This window comes from Nannospalax galili, unplaced genomic scaffold, assembly GCF_000622305.1.
Source record: "Nannospalax galili isolate Female #2095 unplaced genomic scaffold, S.galili_v1.0 scaffold996, whole genome shotgun sequence".
Taxonomy (NCBI): domain Eukaryota; kingdom Metazoa; phylum Chordata; class Mammalia; order Rodentia; family Spalacidae; genus Nannospalax; species Nannospalax galili.
Window position 1 is genome coordinate 1,552,575 of NW_008339436.1, and position 16,358 is coordinate 1,568,932.

At 47.2% G+C, this 16,358-nt stretch overlaps 1 protein-coding gene across 2 annotated transcripts; it reads right to left on the reverse strand.

Annotated features, from left to right (window-relative positions):
• Positions 1-468: 468 nt before the first annotated feature.
• On the reverse strand, positions 469-12,296 carry LOC103735002 (whey acidic protein-like). Of its 2 annotated transcripts, none has more exons than XM_008834106.2 (4): positions 12,065-12,296; positions 1,662-1,799; positions 1,228-1,389; positions 469-620 (listed from the first exon to the last, which is right to left on the reverse strand). In XM_008834106.2, exons 1-4 carry the CDS (start codon positions 12,105-12,107, stop codon positions 604-606), a joined length of 360 nt encoding a protein of 119 aa, XP_008832328.1. In that variant the 5' UTR covers positions 12,108-12,296; the 3' UTR covers positions 469-603. The 2 variants fall into 2 exon arrangements, with proteins under 2 accessions (XP_008832328.1, XP_017653916.1); XM_017798427.2 differs by lacking the exon at positions 12,065-12,296 and adding an exon at positions 2,341-2,583.
• Positions 12,297-16,358: the final 4,062 nt, after the last annotated feature.

A 16,358-nucleotide genomic window follows, 5' to 3' on the forward strand; every position in this document is an offset into this window, starting at 1 on the left:
GCCAGTATTGGGGTTGACATGAACTGTGGGGTACTTGGCTGGTAGCCAAGTGGGGCACACATGCCTTGCTGGGAATTCTGCACACGCTGGCTGAGAGCTGTGTCTTTGTGTGCCCAACCTCATGCTGTGCACTGTTCTGCTTTGTGGCCTCTGTGCTGCCAGTGCTGGTGCTAGTCATACCTTGGAAGGGTCAGATGCAGGAGACCTGCATCATACCCCTGAAGCCAGGTGGGGAGGCCTCTCTCGGCTCCCAGACCCACCATGGCTTCAGAGTCTTGGTGGAGTTGGGCTGTGGTTCGGGAGCCTGTCTAAGCATTCCACTCTCCAATGCCTGCTTTCCGCCATGGGTGAATCAGATGTTTCCCTGTGGCTGCCTCTCCACCCAGGAGATCCCAGGGTGAGGTAGGCCTATGCTTGCTTTTTCCCTCCTTCAGGAGTCCAGGACAGAAAGACAGACAGACAGAGATATAAAGCCAAATGAAATTTTTTATTAGCAGCAGATAGGAGGCATCATATTCTCTCAGGATCCAGGAGGGAAGGTTTTTTGTTTGAGCAGGCTTGGGTCAGTCACTCCTGGCCATCAGGGATTCCAGGGCAGGCTGCTCAATAAAAGGACTCCTCTGTGGGGGACAGGAGCAGGGATGAGGAGAGATGGGGAGTTACCTCTGCATCTAAAACTGATCATACTATCAGCCCAGGGACCTGAAGGACAGGCACCTTTCCTAGCTGTGCAGGTGGCCACATGAACTCTTGTACCCCCCCAACCCAATCCCCCATAGGCAGGTGGGTGAGGCACCCTCATCTGAAGGAGGGGACACACAGGTTACAGATGGGCATGGACAGTTGGATCTGAATCAATGTCTTGCTCAGGTTTCTAACTGAACTTTTCACTGTCTCCTCAGGTTAAGTGGCAAAAGCCCAGTCTGTCTCATAGACTCACTAGGATTAAGTTCCACCAATGCCAGCTGTGAGCATTACAACAGTCTCTGTGTTTTCCTAAGCCTCCTTGCTCACCAACATCCATTCCTAGCCCGAGTGGCCACACAAAATGCCCACGGAAGCCTGCAGGCAGTACACCTGGCTTGGCAAAGACATTTCCTCCTACCCTGGGACCTGGTCCTGGGGCTGTTCTTGCATTATACCTGTTCTCAGGTCCGATGAGGGGTTGGGTGATGGCTAGAGGGGGCCAAAGGAGAAAGGGGGCTTCAGGGTTTCAAATCTGCATACCTGCTTCAGGGATCAGACACTTCATGGCACATTTGATGTTACAACATTTCATTATGCCCTCACAGTCACTGTCACTGGAGCATTCACTCTGCTCTGGGCATGGCTTGGCAGGGATCATGTGGAGTGGATTCCAGGGGCATTGGCCAGCCTTTGGGATACCAACTGGGGAGAGAGAGGATACTCCTTTACTACTCAAAGCTGAAGGTGCTGACGTCTTCCTTTTGTTGGTTTCAGGCAGCACCTTGGACAGCCCAGAAACCTCAGGGACCAGGTTGAGCAGGAGGCATGAGGTAGGGTCTGGCAGGTGAGTGGGGCTCACAGACAGGCTTGTATGTGGGTACAAAGGTCTGTGTGTTCTCTTCCAGCAGATAGGCAGACTCTTGACCCTGCTAGCTCCTCCCTTCTCCCCCCACCAGGGTTGGACAGGGCCTTACTTCTGATTGGGGTTTTGCAGGAACCACCACATATGCTGGGGCAGCACACGGTATCCAGTCCACATTCTGCACTGGTACTGCACTGGTTGATACAGGATCTTTCTTCCTCAGAGCTGACCTCAGGGCACATGAACTGAGCTGCAGAAGGGATGAACAAATGAATGGGGGCCTAGACCTCATCCTCACATCTAGGGCTGCTCAGAGGAAGAGACATGAGTAGAAACTATAAGAAACCCAGTCCCTGAGCAGCCCCAACATGCCATTTCTTAGAAGTGAAAAAAAAAAAAAATCCACCAGAACTGTGGTCCAGGAGACAGAAGCATAAGTCAGTTGTGAAATTTAGGAAGCATGTCACAGGTTCATAGTCAGAGGTAGAGCCTAACTAGAAGCCACTAGGGCCCGAGAACAACTTCCCCATCCTATCAACCCATCTCCTAACCTGGACATTTTTACCTGGATATTGGTCTTTGCCAGGTGGCTTGAGGTGCATACTGTGTGAAGACAGGGGTCTTGCTTTTCTGCCATCCCTGAACCCCCACCCCCAAGGTAACTGTTCTGTTCCTTTCTTCCTTGCCCCTTCACCAATCCCCAGGACCTTCAGCACATTGGTCCACAGGGAGCAGTGATCAGTCCTGGGAACAAGCCACATCCAACAGTAAGGTGTGCAGCTGGGGCCTACCTGAGGTGAAGACTGGTTCCAGAGCAAGGGCCACCTCCAGGGCGAGCAGGCCCAGAGCGAAGCTGATGAGACAGCGCATGATGGTGGTGGCAGGCAGGTGACTGATGGCAGCCTGAGTGCCTGAGATGCATTTAAAGGACCCACAGGAGGAAGACTTGGGGAGGTTAGGGGAGGTAGGCTGGCACAGCCCTAGTTGGGCTAAAGTACTTCCTTCTTGGACACATGGACAGAGCAGGCCTGGGCTTCCAGGAGCAAGTGTCACAATGGAGGTCATGGTTTTTTTAAAAAGTCCCTTGTAAGGTTGATTATTTTTTTCTACTTTAAAAGCAATATATGTTTATTATGAGAATGAAAAAAATCAAGTATCAAAGAAGGAAGAACAGGACCTGTTACAAACATTACACAGCTGTTGTATCACTTTAAATGGTTGTATTGGGGCCCTTCAGGGACAAAAGAAATACTGGGCTCCAAATTTCTACAGAGTCACATAAGAAACAGGATAGGAGGTGGGGGTGTAAGACCTGGGGTGGGGGGATGTTTTGGAGGGTGACTTATTCCTCTCTTGGGCCTTATCTGGAATTTTCTAAACTTTCTATAAGAAGGAGGCACTTGCTCCTTACAGTGAATGTAGGGCACCATACCAGGGACAGGTGGCTTGTGCCGGGGACATTGGCAGGTCACTTCTCAGAAGGACCTTTCCTGTGCCAAGTGAGCAGGTGCCATGGTCCAGGGGTGGGACATCCTGTTGGACATCCCCTTAGCTCTGGGGACATTTCCTTGATCCTCTTGCCTGGAGGACTGGGCAGGGAAAGCAGTGTAATGACCCAGGGCGACTGTGGGCTTACTGTCTGCCAGTGCCAGCCCTTGGTGAAGGCCATAGTCCTTTGTCCTGCCTGGGATCTTCACTGGTGGCTTGTGGCCTCTCAGCTTTGGACAGAGGGTCCCAGGGGAAGCTCCCTCAGTACTGTACTACCAAAAACATGGGTAGTTCAGCCCAGAATCCTCTTTAACAGTGCTGAACTGTATCTCCTTTGCATGCCTAGTACACTGTGGCTCTGGGATGACCAGTGTGGGCTTTCATGAGTGGCTCTGGATTGACCAGCTGTGGTGACTTGATACCTCTCTATGCCTCCTTGGCTGGATACTTACTAAATGGTCCCCCATAAGATATTTCTCCTTCCCGGGACTTCCTTGGGCTACATGACACCCTGCCTCAAAAACAAAAACAAAAACAAAAAACCAAGCCAAAACAAAGCAAAACACAGTCAGCTCTGTTTCAAAGTCATCCAAATTACACAGTTCATATTTTAGAGCTTACGTGGGCACATGAAGCCACCAATGGTGATGCTGCAGTAAACTAACTCCCACTCAAACCAAAGCAAACCAGATCTAACTCAGCTTGATTTCCTCCCTCATTTCTCTTAATTTTTCTCATTTCTTTTTATGAGGAAACCAATTCCCCTTAAACAGTTTTACTTTTTCTGCCATAGTGACCTGGGTGAACTCCAGCATCAACCTGGGCTTACCCATCTTTCCATTCAAACCACTGTAGACAACAGTGTGGCTGACAATGCCACCCTGCGGAGTTTGTTGGTTGTATGCATGCTCATTTCTCTGAGTATCCTTTTAAAAATATATATTTTAAAAGCCGGGCATGGTGGTGCATGCCTTTAGTCCCAGCACTCGGGAGGCAGAGGCAGGTGGATATCTGTGAGTTTGAGACCAGCCTGGTCTACATAGCGAGTTCCAGGCCAGCTGGGGTTACCGGGAGACCCTGTCTCAAAAAGACATACATATATATATGTATATATATTTAATTTATTAATTATTTTTATTAAATGTGTATGAGTGTATTGCCTGCATGTGTATGAGTACACCTGTGTTGTGCAATGCCACAGAGGTCAGAAGAGGGCGTCAGATTTCCTTGGAACTGGAGTTAAGGATGGCTAGTAGCCGCCATGTGAGTGTGGGAATTGAATCAGGGTCCTCTGCAAGAGCAGTCAGTGCTCTTAACCGCTAAGCCATCTCTCTCCAGCCCCTTCTGTGTGTATTCTTTCTTTTAAAAATTCTATTGGGCTAGGGCTGGAGAGATGGCTCAGTGGTTAAGAGCACTGGCTGTTCTTGCAGAAGACCTGGGTTCAAATCTTAGCACCCACATGACTGTTAACAGTGGTCTGCAACTCCAGTTCCAGGGAATTCAACACCCTTTTCTGTTTTCCATGAACATTGCACGACATGAATGCACTTACATACATGCAGGCAATACACTCATATATATAAAATAAAAAAAATCTACTAGGCTATAATTTAAACCATAAAATTCACCCTCCAAAAGTGTACAATTCGGTGATTTTTTTTAGTGGTATTTGCAGGGTTGGGCAACCTCCACCTCTAATTCCAGACAATTTCTATTAGCCAAAAGAAAAGCTTGTGCCCCCTGGTAGCTGCTTTCTGGTCCCCCGCACCCTCAGACCTTGGGAACCACCAACCTCCTTTCTGTCCCTGGATCTGCCTGTTCTGTCATTTTGGTTAACAGGATCCTGCAGTTTATGGCCTGTTTAGGCTGGCTTTTCTCCCTGAGCATGCTTTTGAGGTTCATCTGCTTTGCGAAGGCTGCCAGTGCGTCAGTCCTGTTTACGTAGTTGTGTTCCATGGCAGGCACACACATATACTTTGTTGCTCCATCCATCCACAGGCTGTTTCCACTGTCAGGCCACTTCCATTATGTGTTATTCATGTCTGGTCACACACATGCTCTGGTAAAGCTCTGTGTTTGACTCCGATAAGTGAGGAAGGATCCTGTCCACCCCGTTTTCATTTCTGTCTTTGCTGGCACAGGATGAAGGCCATCATGTAGGGGCTGAGTATGGCTTCTTGAGTTTCCCAGAAAGCCTAAGGTGTCTTGGAACCCAGAGCTCTAGTCCATCTCTGTCTCCTTGTGGCTCTGTGCACATGGAACCAGGCCCAGTGTATTCTGGGTCACATACATGCTTGCTGTTACTGTCGTCTATGCTCCATTGTCTTGCTATAGTTATAGACACCTCAAAAGGGAAATGACTGTGAGTTTCAAGATGGTGACTGCAGTCATCCATATAGGTGACTGCATGGGTTGCTAACATGAAGTCAACAGACTCTCCCGATCCCTTGTCTCGCAGCTCTTTCTTGGTTGTCCCTGTGTTTCTCAGAGCCCTTCTGTCCCTGGCCCTCCTTCCCAGCTCTGCTCTGCCTCTGAAGGCTCAAGCCTGAGTCAGATCCTTCTGCCACCTCCTTCTTTTCCAGTTTGCTTGCCCCTTCCTGGTCCATTCCTGGGTCCTTAGTCTCTTGGGGGTCTAGACCCTTGCTCATTCCCTTTCTCCCTATATTCCACCTGCCTCTCAGTGAACACTTTTGGATGTGTCTTGTGTGCCCTGAAGTGCTGTGGTCTGACTCTGTTGCATGATCTCGTCTCTCTGTGGGGAGGGTGGGGGTGGTGGTGGTGTTCATGATCTGCACCTGAGCTGGTTCAGTTGACGTGTGTGTGTGTGTGTGTGTGTGTGTGCGCGCATTCATCTGTGTGTCTGTGTGTCTGTGTGCCTGCGTGTCTGTGGCTTCTATAAGGTCAGGTCTCTCCTTGTTCCTCTCATTTCCCTTCAAAGCCACAGACCTGTGAGGAAGAAATTCGGGCCATCTGGAAGGGAACTGGCTTTCCCTCTGGCCTCAGCCTCCTGCTCTCATTCCTGGAGGTTTGTTTCTTACTCTTCTCAGAGATAAAGCATGTCAAAGCATGGATGCATGGATCTGCTCTTAAGACAGGGTTAAGAAGTGTACAGACACTTCTCTTTTCCCTTTTTCCCCTCCATTTAGAGGTATCTTGGAGACTGGTCCCTCTAATGACACACAGATATGCTATAGGATGCTGGTTGGCTCTATAGAATGCATGTATCCATGTATTTCCTGGTCTATGCATGAACATTTAAGTTGTTCCTGATTCTTTACTACCATAGATATGCACATGGGCGGAGGCCTCTACAGGGTACAAGTAGAGAAGTGAATTGATGATGTATTAGTTAGCTTTCTGTTGCTGTCATAAAGCACTGACTAAAATTAACTTGGAGAGGGAAGGGCTTACTTGGCTTACACTTCAGTGTTACCGTCCTTCATTGAGGGAATTCAGGGCAGGGACTCAAGGCAGGAACCTAGAGGCAAGAATGGAAACAGAGACCATAGAGGAATGCTGTTTACTGGTTTGGTTGTTAGCCTTAGCCTTTAACGGCTGTACCACCTCTATAGCCTTCAGCCTATATTTAAAAAAAAAAATTTGTGTATATGAGTATATTGCCTGCATGTATGTGAGCGCACCCATGGTGTGCAATGTTGCAGAGGTCAGAAAAGGGTGCTGAATCCCCTGGAACTGGAGTTAAGGAAGGTTCATAGCCACCATGTGGGTGCTGGGAATTGAACCCAAGTCCTCTGCAAGAGCAGTCAGGGCTCTTAACTGCTGAGACAACTCTCCAGCCCCCAACCTGTTTTCTTATACCACCCAGTACCACTTGCCCAGGGGTGGCACCACCCAAAATGGCCTGCGCTCTCTCACATCATTCAACAATCCAGAAAATATCTCACATGGGGGCTAGAAAGATGGCTCAGCAGTTAAGAGCACTGACTGCACTTGCAGAGGACCTGGGTTCAGTTCTCAGGACCCACATGGCAGCTATCAACTGTTCATAACTCCAGTTCCAGGGAATTCAGCACCCTCTTCTGGCCTCTGTAGACACTGCACATGTGTGGCGCACTTACATGCAGGCAAAACATTCATACACATAAAATAAAATAAATTAAAAGGAAAGAAAAGAAAAATGCCTCACAGACATGTCTTATAGGCTAAGCTGATAGAGGAAATTCCCCAGCCTGGTTCCCTCTTCCTAGATGTGTCAGGTTGACAACTGAAGCTGACCATGACAGATGGGTAACAGGTTCCATGCTTCATACACATGGCAGGTCCTATCCAGGGATTCTCCTAAGCAACTGTTGTAGCTCTGGACTGCTGCTGGTACAGCAGGTTATGAAGGGCCCATTCCCCCAATACATACCACTCTGTTAAGTACAATCATCTTACCCATCAGTGGACGGGTTAATAATTAAAGATGCAGGTTTTCACTATTTTATTGTTTATTATTTTTAATGTGTATAAATGTGTATGATGTGAGAGAAAGAGAGAGAGAATGGACATGCTATGGTGCATATGTGTGTCTGTGTGTGTGTAGGTCAGAACATGACTTTTAGGAGTTGGTTCTTTCCTTCCACTGTGGGTTCCAGAGATCAGACTCAGATCATCAGGCTTACACAGCAAGTGCTGTACCCACTGAGCCATCTCGCCCACTCATTATTACTTTTTATTATGACATTTTAAACTTGCAGGGGAATAGAAATATTTCAGTAAACACCCACAGATCGCTTACTGGGTTCATAACTGAAAACATCATGCCAGAGTCACTTCACTACTGTCTGTGCTGTTGAAATTCTTTAAATCCCAAACATCTCATTCATCCCTAAAATGCTTTTGTATGGGTTGAAAAATCAAGGGTCATTTTCCTACGTAAAATATTAGCTCATGTGTTAAATAACTGGCATTTTTGGGGCTTGAGAGATGGTTCAGTGATTAAGAACAGTGGCTGCTCTTGCAGAGGACCCCAATTTGGCTCCCAGCACCTATATGGCAGCTAACAACTGTAACTCCAGTTCCAGGGGATCTGACTCCCTCTTCTGCAGGCATTGAATGCACATGGTGTACTTACACATATGCAGGCAAAAGACTTATGTCCACGAAAAATAAATAGAGCCGGGTGTGGTGGCGCATGCCTTTAATCCCAGCACTTGGGAGGCAGAGGCAGGTGGATCTCTGTGAGTTCAAGGCCAGCCTTGTCTACATAGTGAGTTCCAGGACAGCTGAGGCTACAGGGAGACCCTGTCTCAAATAGACCAAAAAAAAAAAAAAGATAAATAAACACAACCTAGAGGGGCTGACCCCACTGCTCATGGGCCAAGTATGGGATCAGCCTGGTCTTTTCCTTCCCATGACTCTGGACTCCACTGAAAGTGTATATAGTCAGTCCCTCCTTCAGACTGTCCTATACCACTACTCCTCAGTTCCCTCCCCTTTCCTGTCCTTCCATAGACAACTCCCACTCTCCATCTTCTCCTGACTCCCAAGTCCTCTAAGCCCTGCTGCCCTGGGAATTAACCTGTGTCCTCACTCTGCCTTAGACAAGTCATTTCCTCCCATACCCTGAGCTCTCCCACCTTTACAGGAGGGGCAGCAATAGCTTCTCTCACACTGGACTGGTGTAAGGGTTAAATGAGATGGTGATGATAGCAAGGGTACCTCAACTCTAGAAGACTTTACAAATGGCAACTTAGATGGTTTAGAAGATCATCTCTGAGCTGGGGCTATAGGCCAGTGGTAGAGTCCTTGCATAGCATTTGTGGAGGAAGCCCTGGGTTCCATCTTCAGCAACACACACACACACACACACACACACACACACACACTAGTCCTTCCTTTCTCTCTTCCTTTCCTTTCCCTTCCCTCCTTTCCCCTCTCCTTCTCCTCATTCCCCACCTCTTTCTTTTTGATAGTCTCACTGTGTAACGAAGACTGGCCTCAAACTTGAAATCCTTCTGCCTCAGACTCCTAAAGTGCCAGGATTATTTATAGGTGTGTGTGCCACCATACCTGACATTTTTAGTTTTTCTAATTATAACACACACACACACACACACACACACACACACACACACACAGTAGAAAACTTGAGCAATTCAGAAAAGTCTAAAGACACACTTGATCTATAGCCAGTAATGTCATCTCCACATATTTCTTCCTGTGATATATACAGATAATGTGTATATATAGTCTCTCCTATATTATGCTGTTCCCCTGTGAATACACACAGACAATGTTATATTGCTGGAGCTGGTTTGCAGTCCTGGTTACAGTCATCTATGAGTATTTCCCATGCCATTAAGAGTTCTAGAAAGCATTGTTGTTAGTGGTTGGAGAACAGTCACTCCACTAGCAAGTTATGACCATTTTAATCATTTTCTCTGTTTCTACAAGAATCAGTTTTAGGTTGAATCTGTGGGACATGGACCAGAACTCCTCTTGCCTGGATTCCATCTGAACACAGAGTGGAAGTCTGCTCTAACTACCTTGGGGCCCAGGGGTGGCATTGGCCAGGAGGAAATATGTGTTTCTGTGTGGGTGGGGACATAGGGAGAATGGAGGGGAGTTGGCTGAACAAACAGTTCAGGAGGTACATGGATGGCCTTAGAGCCTGTAGGTGAGGTGGAAAAGCCAGAAGGTTCTGGAAATGAAGACATTACTCTGAATTCACCAGGCCCAGAGGCAAGGGATGTGGGGTTCTTGTGCCCTGGGGCATGTTCATTGGCTTGAGCCCGTGTTCTTCCAAGATGTATAGTCCCTTTCATGCCCCACTGCCTCTGCACGCCCAGAACTGGGAAAGTGAGGCCCAGGCCATTGGGAGCATATACTCTCCACTTTTTATCCTATGGAGTCAATGGGTTTGATTCCTCCAGAACTCTGAGCATGAGACAGGAATGGAGGAGGCCAGGTTGGTCTACACACTTGCCTCTCTCTTGTGATTGTTACAACCTCTGGGTGCACATCCTATTCTTGTTCCTGGTCCCTGTGCTCAGGACCTCTGAGTGAGGGACTCATTCTTATCAGTGGAGTCATGTCCCTGGGTATGGGCCTCCATCCTTGTCACTGGGGGTCACTGCTCCTGTGCACAGGTCCTACACTCAGCCCCCTTGTTCTGAGGTTGTCCCTGTATCCCCCTGTCACCAATCACACCCTTGTACACAGTGCTGTATCTCCTGTTCCAAGGGTTCCTGCTCAGTAGCACCAAGGGTGAGGGAGTTAGACACCCCAGCTGGCATTGCTGTGCTCTGGGCTACAGTAGGGAGATTGTGGGGTCAGGGGCTGCTGGCCTGGGCCCTGTGGCATCAACTTGTTCCCTTGTGGCTAATTAGCTGGCACTTGTCTGTGTCAGGGGCACAAGTGGATGAGGTGCAGATCCCAGAGGTGCTTCCACAGCAGCCCCTCCTCAGTTGTGAGATTTCTAATACCAGTGGCCTCCAAACATCTGAAGGAACCAACTCAGCTGGCAAGATGGCTCACTTGCTTGAGGACCTGAATTTGATCCCTGGGAACCCACATAACTGACTACCCACATAACTGTCTTCTTATCCTCTGACCTCTTCATGAATGCTGAGGCTCATGTATGTCTGTACACACACACACACACACACACACACACACACACACACACACACACACAAATTAAATAAATAAATAAATAAATAAAACTAACAGCTAAATAAATGAGCCAATAGGCTGCCCAAGGACAGGAAGGGGTGTAGAGGGTGCTGAGAGCAAGGAGGAAGTCCTGGCACGCCCAGAGTACAGGGTCTCCTTGTTTAAGTGAGAAGGCTGGGCTCCTGAGGAAGGGGGAGGGGTGACTTCCTCCTGGTAAGAAAGGGGAGGGTCTGGAGTCTAGCAGGCACTTTACCAGGGCCTGGGGTCTCCTGTGACTGAAGCAAGCAGATCAGAGGGTCAGAGGAGACAGAATGTTGGGATTGGAGAGAAAGAGGAGTCTAAGCTGCCACCCTTCAGAAACCTGCAACTGGGGTCTTGATGGCTCAAATCACAGACCTGTAGAGAATTAATAGGTGACAAAGGAGTGGCTTTTCAAGAGTTCTAGGCAAGCCCGAGGAATCCCCTTCTTTACAAACTAGGAAGGATTTTCAAGTTAGAGGTAGACTTGGGACAAGCCCTCAGGCCTGTGAATCCTGAAAGTCAGTACAGAGTGCCAAGCCTGCCTCATCTTGGAAAAGGGCCCTAAACTTTCAGACATTAAAGTGAAAAAGACTTGGAAGAAGCTGAGGAAAATAAAGAGGCACTAAATCAGTACTGATTCCACGAAGCCGCTAGAAACTTTTCTCTACAGGACGTTTTTTGCATTGAATCCGAGGCCCCTTCTACAGCTTCTTATTTTTATTTTTTGGTCTTTTTGAGACAGGATCACCCTGTAGTCCCACCTGGCCTGGAACTCACTATGTAGACCAGTCTGGCCTTTAACTCACAGAGATCAGCCTGCCTCTGCCTCTGGCATGCTGGGATTAAAGGCGTGTGCCACCACGTGCAGTTTACAGTTTGTTATTTTTGACCATAGCTGTGTATTTAGTAATATGAGAATGAAATTTTTTCAGGCGGTCGCATAGATTTTTCTTTGCATAACTTTAATGTGTCAAATAAATGAGTTAAAAAATTCTTATTTTCTTTGCTGACCCTGAAAGAATTGGGAGACTTCCCATGAAAGTCTAGCTTCCTGGTGTGAGAATAAACAAAGATCCTCCAAATAAAGACAGGCTGTTTGTGGGCAGAGTGGTTGTCCCAAGGGATGGGCCACTTCCCGTGGTGGCAGACTTCCAGGTAGCCAGAGGTGGCGAAAGAACAGCCCTTGTTTGGGGAGGCCTCGGGGGCTTCCCGTGTGATTGGGTAGTGGAGCTATTTGGCTTTCTCTGGTTGGTCCTAGGCTGGAAATAGGGGTAGAAAGCGGGAAGCTGCCAGTTATTAATCAAGTTCTGGCTCTATGGGGTCAAAGGTATACATGGGTCGTTTGGCTTCCTTGTTGCCAGGGGTGATGGCGCAAGTCTGTCTTACCGAGCCTGCGGATATCCTGGGTCGGAGTTCTGTTCTTAGGCATGTTCTGGACATGGCCTGTGTGATGTACAGGCGCTCTCTGGTTTCTGCTAAGTCAGAAGGCAATTCAGACCAGTGTCCTCCCTGGGGACCACTCAGAAGCCAAACCGCTGGCGAGTTGAGGGAGACAGAAACCTGAGCCTAGATTCTACACGCTGCTGCCGCGCCAAGGGCACCTGCACACAGACCTCAGCGCGTCTGAACTCAAAAACATGGACGAAATCACAAAATGGCCAGCAGCTCCCTCTGCTGGCATATATGAGTTACTGCCGCTACTTTATCAATAACAGCTTTAGATTTCCAAAGGACCCTCTAAAAGATTGTCAGATCATAGAATCACTTCCGGTGTCAGTCTCCCATCCATGGCGGAGCCGGCCTTTCTTCGACCTTCTTCTAGATCAAGGCCAAATCCTGAGCCCTACCTCCTCTTCCTACCTTCTCGATGACACGTTTGCCTCTGACCATTGGAAGGAGCCATGGACTCATCTTGTTCAGCCACAGCTGTTTCTTTTTCTTTAAAATTTTTACTTATGGGCTGGAGAGATGACTCAGTAGTTAAGAGCGCTGACCGCTCTTGCAGATGACCCGGGTTTGGTTCCCAGCACCCACAAGGCGACTATGAACCATCCTTAACTCCAGTTCTAGGGGAATCCGATGCCCTTTCATGCATTGCATGATACAGGTGCACTCACAGGCAGGCAATACACTATACACATAAAATAAAAATAATAAAATATTTAAAAAATTTATATATTTATTTTTATTTCATGTGTATGAGTGTTTTGCCTGCATGTATGTAAGTGTACCCATGTTGTGCAACGCCTGCGGATACCAGAAGGCATCTGATTACTCGGAACTGGAGTTCTGGATGATTGTTAGCTAGCACGTGGGTGCTGGGAACTGAACCCCTGTCTTCTGCAAGAGCAGAGAGTGCTCTTAACCACTAAGCCATCTCTCCAGCCCCCACATCTGTTTCTTGATGGTCCTCACCTGGAGGGCCTTGACTCTCTAAAGTGACTACATCTCTGTAGCTATTATCTTGGAGGATAGAGTAGAGATTATGCAAATTTCCTTGTTCTCCTGATTTTGGCCTCTGTTGATTTTAGTTCTCCTCTGTGTTTGTGAGGTGGTAGTTTTTGTCTCCTCAGTGTTCATTGTCTTAAGCATTTGCTGTTCAAGTTAACTTTTCTCATCCCTTTGAGCACTAACAGTGCCTCTGACTTTATGTTTGGTGAGAAATTTGAGTGACTGGACTCTGGCCCATGTGGTCCAAAGTGACTTCCTTTTCTGGATCCCTCTTGAGCTGCTAGGTCAGCAGAGTTATCATCAGCTTATGTGTCCCTCCAGCACTTGAGAGGTACAACTGGGGAACTACCTTTTTATTTACTTATATTTTAAAATATTTTAATTACATTTATTTATTTATATGTGTTTTTTTGTGTGTGTGCATGAGAATGCCGCAGCATGTGTGTGAAGGTTAGAGGACAGCTTTTGGGATCTGTTCTCTCCTTTCACCATGTGGATCCCAGGGATTGAACTCAAGTTGTCAGGCTTGGTGGCAAGTGCCTTTACCAGCTGGGCCATCTCTTCTGGCCCCCTTCATATTTTTTAGGCTGGGTCTTGCTATATAGCCCAGGCTAGCCTCAAACTCATGATCCTTTTGCCTCTGTTTCTCAGTTGCTTAGATTACAAGGGTGTGCTACCACCTCAGGCCTGAGTCTACTTTTTCCACTCTAATTTTGTTGTTGTTTTTTTTGAGACACGATCTCCCTGTAGTGACAGCTGGCTTGGAACTCACTATGTAAACCAGGTTTGATCTCACAGAGATTGGCCTGCCTCTGCCTCTGCCTCCTGAGTGCTGGGATTAAAGGTGTGCTCCATCACACCCAGCTTCAACTATAATTTTTTTTTTGGTCTTTTTGAAGCAGGGTCTCCCTGTAAGCCCCAGCTGCCCTGGAACTCACTATATAGACCAGGCTGGCCTTGAACTCACAGAGATCCATCTTTCTCTGCCTCCCAAGTGCTGGGACTACAGGTGTGTACCACCATGCCTGGCACAACTATAATTTTTTAAAAAGAAATATTTATTATTTTTATTTTATGTTTATGAGTATATGGCCTGCATGTATGTAAGTGCATTCATGTTGTGCAGTGTCCATGGAGGTCAGAAGAGGGTGTCATATCCCCTGGAACTGGAGTTACAGATGGTTGATAGCCACCGTGTGGGTATTGGGAATCAAACCCGGGTCCTCTGTGAGAGCAGCCAGTACTCTTTACCACTGAGCCATCTCTCCAGCTCCAACTATAAGTTTTTTAAAATAAAAAAAGGCACCCAAGATTTCCATGTGAATTGGGGTGAATTTTAAATGTAAAATATAAAGCAAATGTCAAAACAGTACAAAAAACAATGTGGAGTATCTCATCGACATTTTTCATATTGATTACATGTTGAAGTAATATTTAACAGAAAAGAAAGAAAAAAAGTATGATTTCAGGTATAATAAATTAGATGTTTTGTTAAAAGTAGAATTTCAGTTCTGGTGTCATCTCAGTGGTAGAGACCCTGCTTGGTACAGTCACAACCCTGGATACGCTGCAGAACAAACCTGAAATAGCAACTGTGTCTTTTGGCTTCATTTAGCTGGTTACAGGATTTACATACATGTTTACTTACACAATATCCTACGTCATAGTTGTTCTAGAGAACTCTTCGCTGAGGGATACCAAGGGAGCCTCCCAGTGGCTGTGTGGGCCGGGGTTTATGGACATATGTGGACACTCTAGTTGCAGCAGGACCTTTGTGACATTATGGCCATAACCTTGAAGATGAAGTACGTCCCTGTGGGATTAGGGGAGAGCAGAGAGCCTGGCAGGGTAAAATCAAGGTCATTTAGTTGGCAACAAGTAGTTGCTTTACGAAGGCAGCTGACACAGAGGAAGACCCTAGAGAAGTCAATGAAGTAACTGGGAAACAAGTAAACAGCAGAACCAAACATCCAGTGTTTGGTCCCAAAGTCCAGCCATCACTCTTATTACCTAAGAGTCCATGGTCCCTGAGTGGCCACTAGCATGGACAATCCCTCTGTCCCCTTGAGGCCCCAGTCCTGCTCTCAGAGCACATAACTACATCCACAGATATCTCATACACCTGTAACCACAGGTGTGATCACAGGTGTGAACACACATGTGCTGATCTTCTTGGCTTCCTTCCCTCACCTGTCCTTCATTTCACACTGAGTATGGCCATTCTCCAGGTCCAGGGGGTCTTGATTGCTACACAGGTGATGCTCAACTGCCTTAGGTGCCATTTGTCTGTAGAAGTTTGGGGAAGGCTGTTTGGGGAACGAGAAGACCACTGACTGTCCAAGCCAACAATCTGGACACGATGCAAGCTGGGCCCCCATCCCCCCCGTCTGAGGTTTGCTCATAGGGAACAGACTGGGGGAACTCACAAAAAGGTTTATTGGAGCCAGCTAGACTGTGTACATGTTTGCAGCCTGCTGCCATTTTGTTCAAAGAATGCATATTAATACACAAGGACTACACATCCATTCGTTGTTATTTGTTATGTGGGAAACCTCTGTGATATCTGTTGCCTGCTGGAGGAAATATAACTCATTATTGCTGGTAGCACAGCCTGATGAGTTCTCCTCAGAGGCTTGAGGTCACCAGGAACCTCCAGTCAGCTGCATTCCCTTGACCTTCATGACAGAAAAGAATTTCAGGATGAATAGGAGTGAAGCAAAGTTAGTGAATTTATTTAGGAAGCAGAAAGATAAGACATGTGAAGGGGGTCAAATGTGGGTGTTACCTCAGCAGCCAAATATGTAACTTTGGGGCTTTATTCATCATGTGTATGTGTATGTGCCTGCATGAATTTATGTGCACCGTGTGTGTATATGTGTCACACACATGCACACTCATGTGTATGTGCATGCCCAGGCATGAATATGGAGGTCAGAGGACAACTTTGTGGAGTTGGTTCTCTCCTCCTATCTCATGGGTTCTGGAGATCAAATAAGCCAGACTTATTTGCTGAGCCATCTTATTGGCTCAAAAGAGGATATTTTTGTGTGTTTGTTTTTGTTTTTTGAGACAGGGTCTTATTCTGTAGCCTGGCTTTCCTGGAACTTGATTTGTAGATTAGTCTGCCTTGAACTCACAGACGCACCTGCATTTGCCTCCCAAGTGCTAGAATTTAAAGGCATGTGCCACCATACATGCCTGGCCTAAGAGGAGCCAATTTTTTAAAAAT

Coding starts and splice junctions, on each gene's coding strand:
- LOC103735002 (XM_017798427.2), bottom strand. CDS start 2,419: ATGCGCTGTCTCATCAGCTTCGCTCTGGGCCTGCTCGCCCTGGAGGTG. Junction 1,800..2,340: donor GGAACCAGTCTTCACCTCAG/GTAGGCCCCAGC, acceptor TCCCTTCTGCAG/CTCAGTTCATGTGCCCTGAG. Junction 1,390..1,661: donor CTGCAAAACCCCAATCAGAA/GTAAGGCCCTGT, acceptor CTCTCTCCCCAG/TTGGTATCCCAAAGGCTGGC.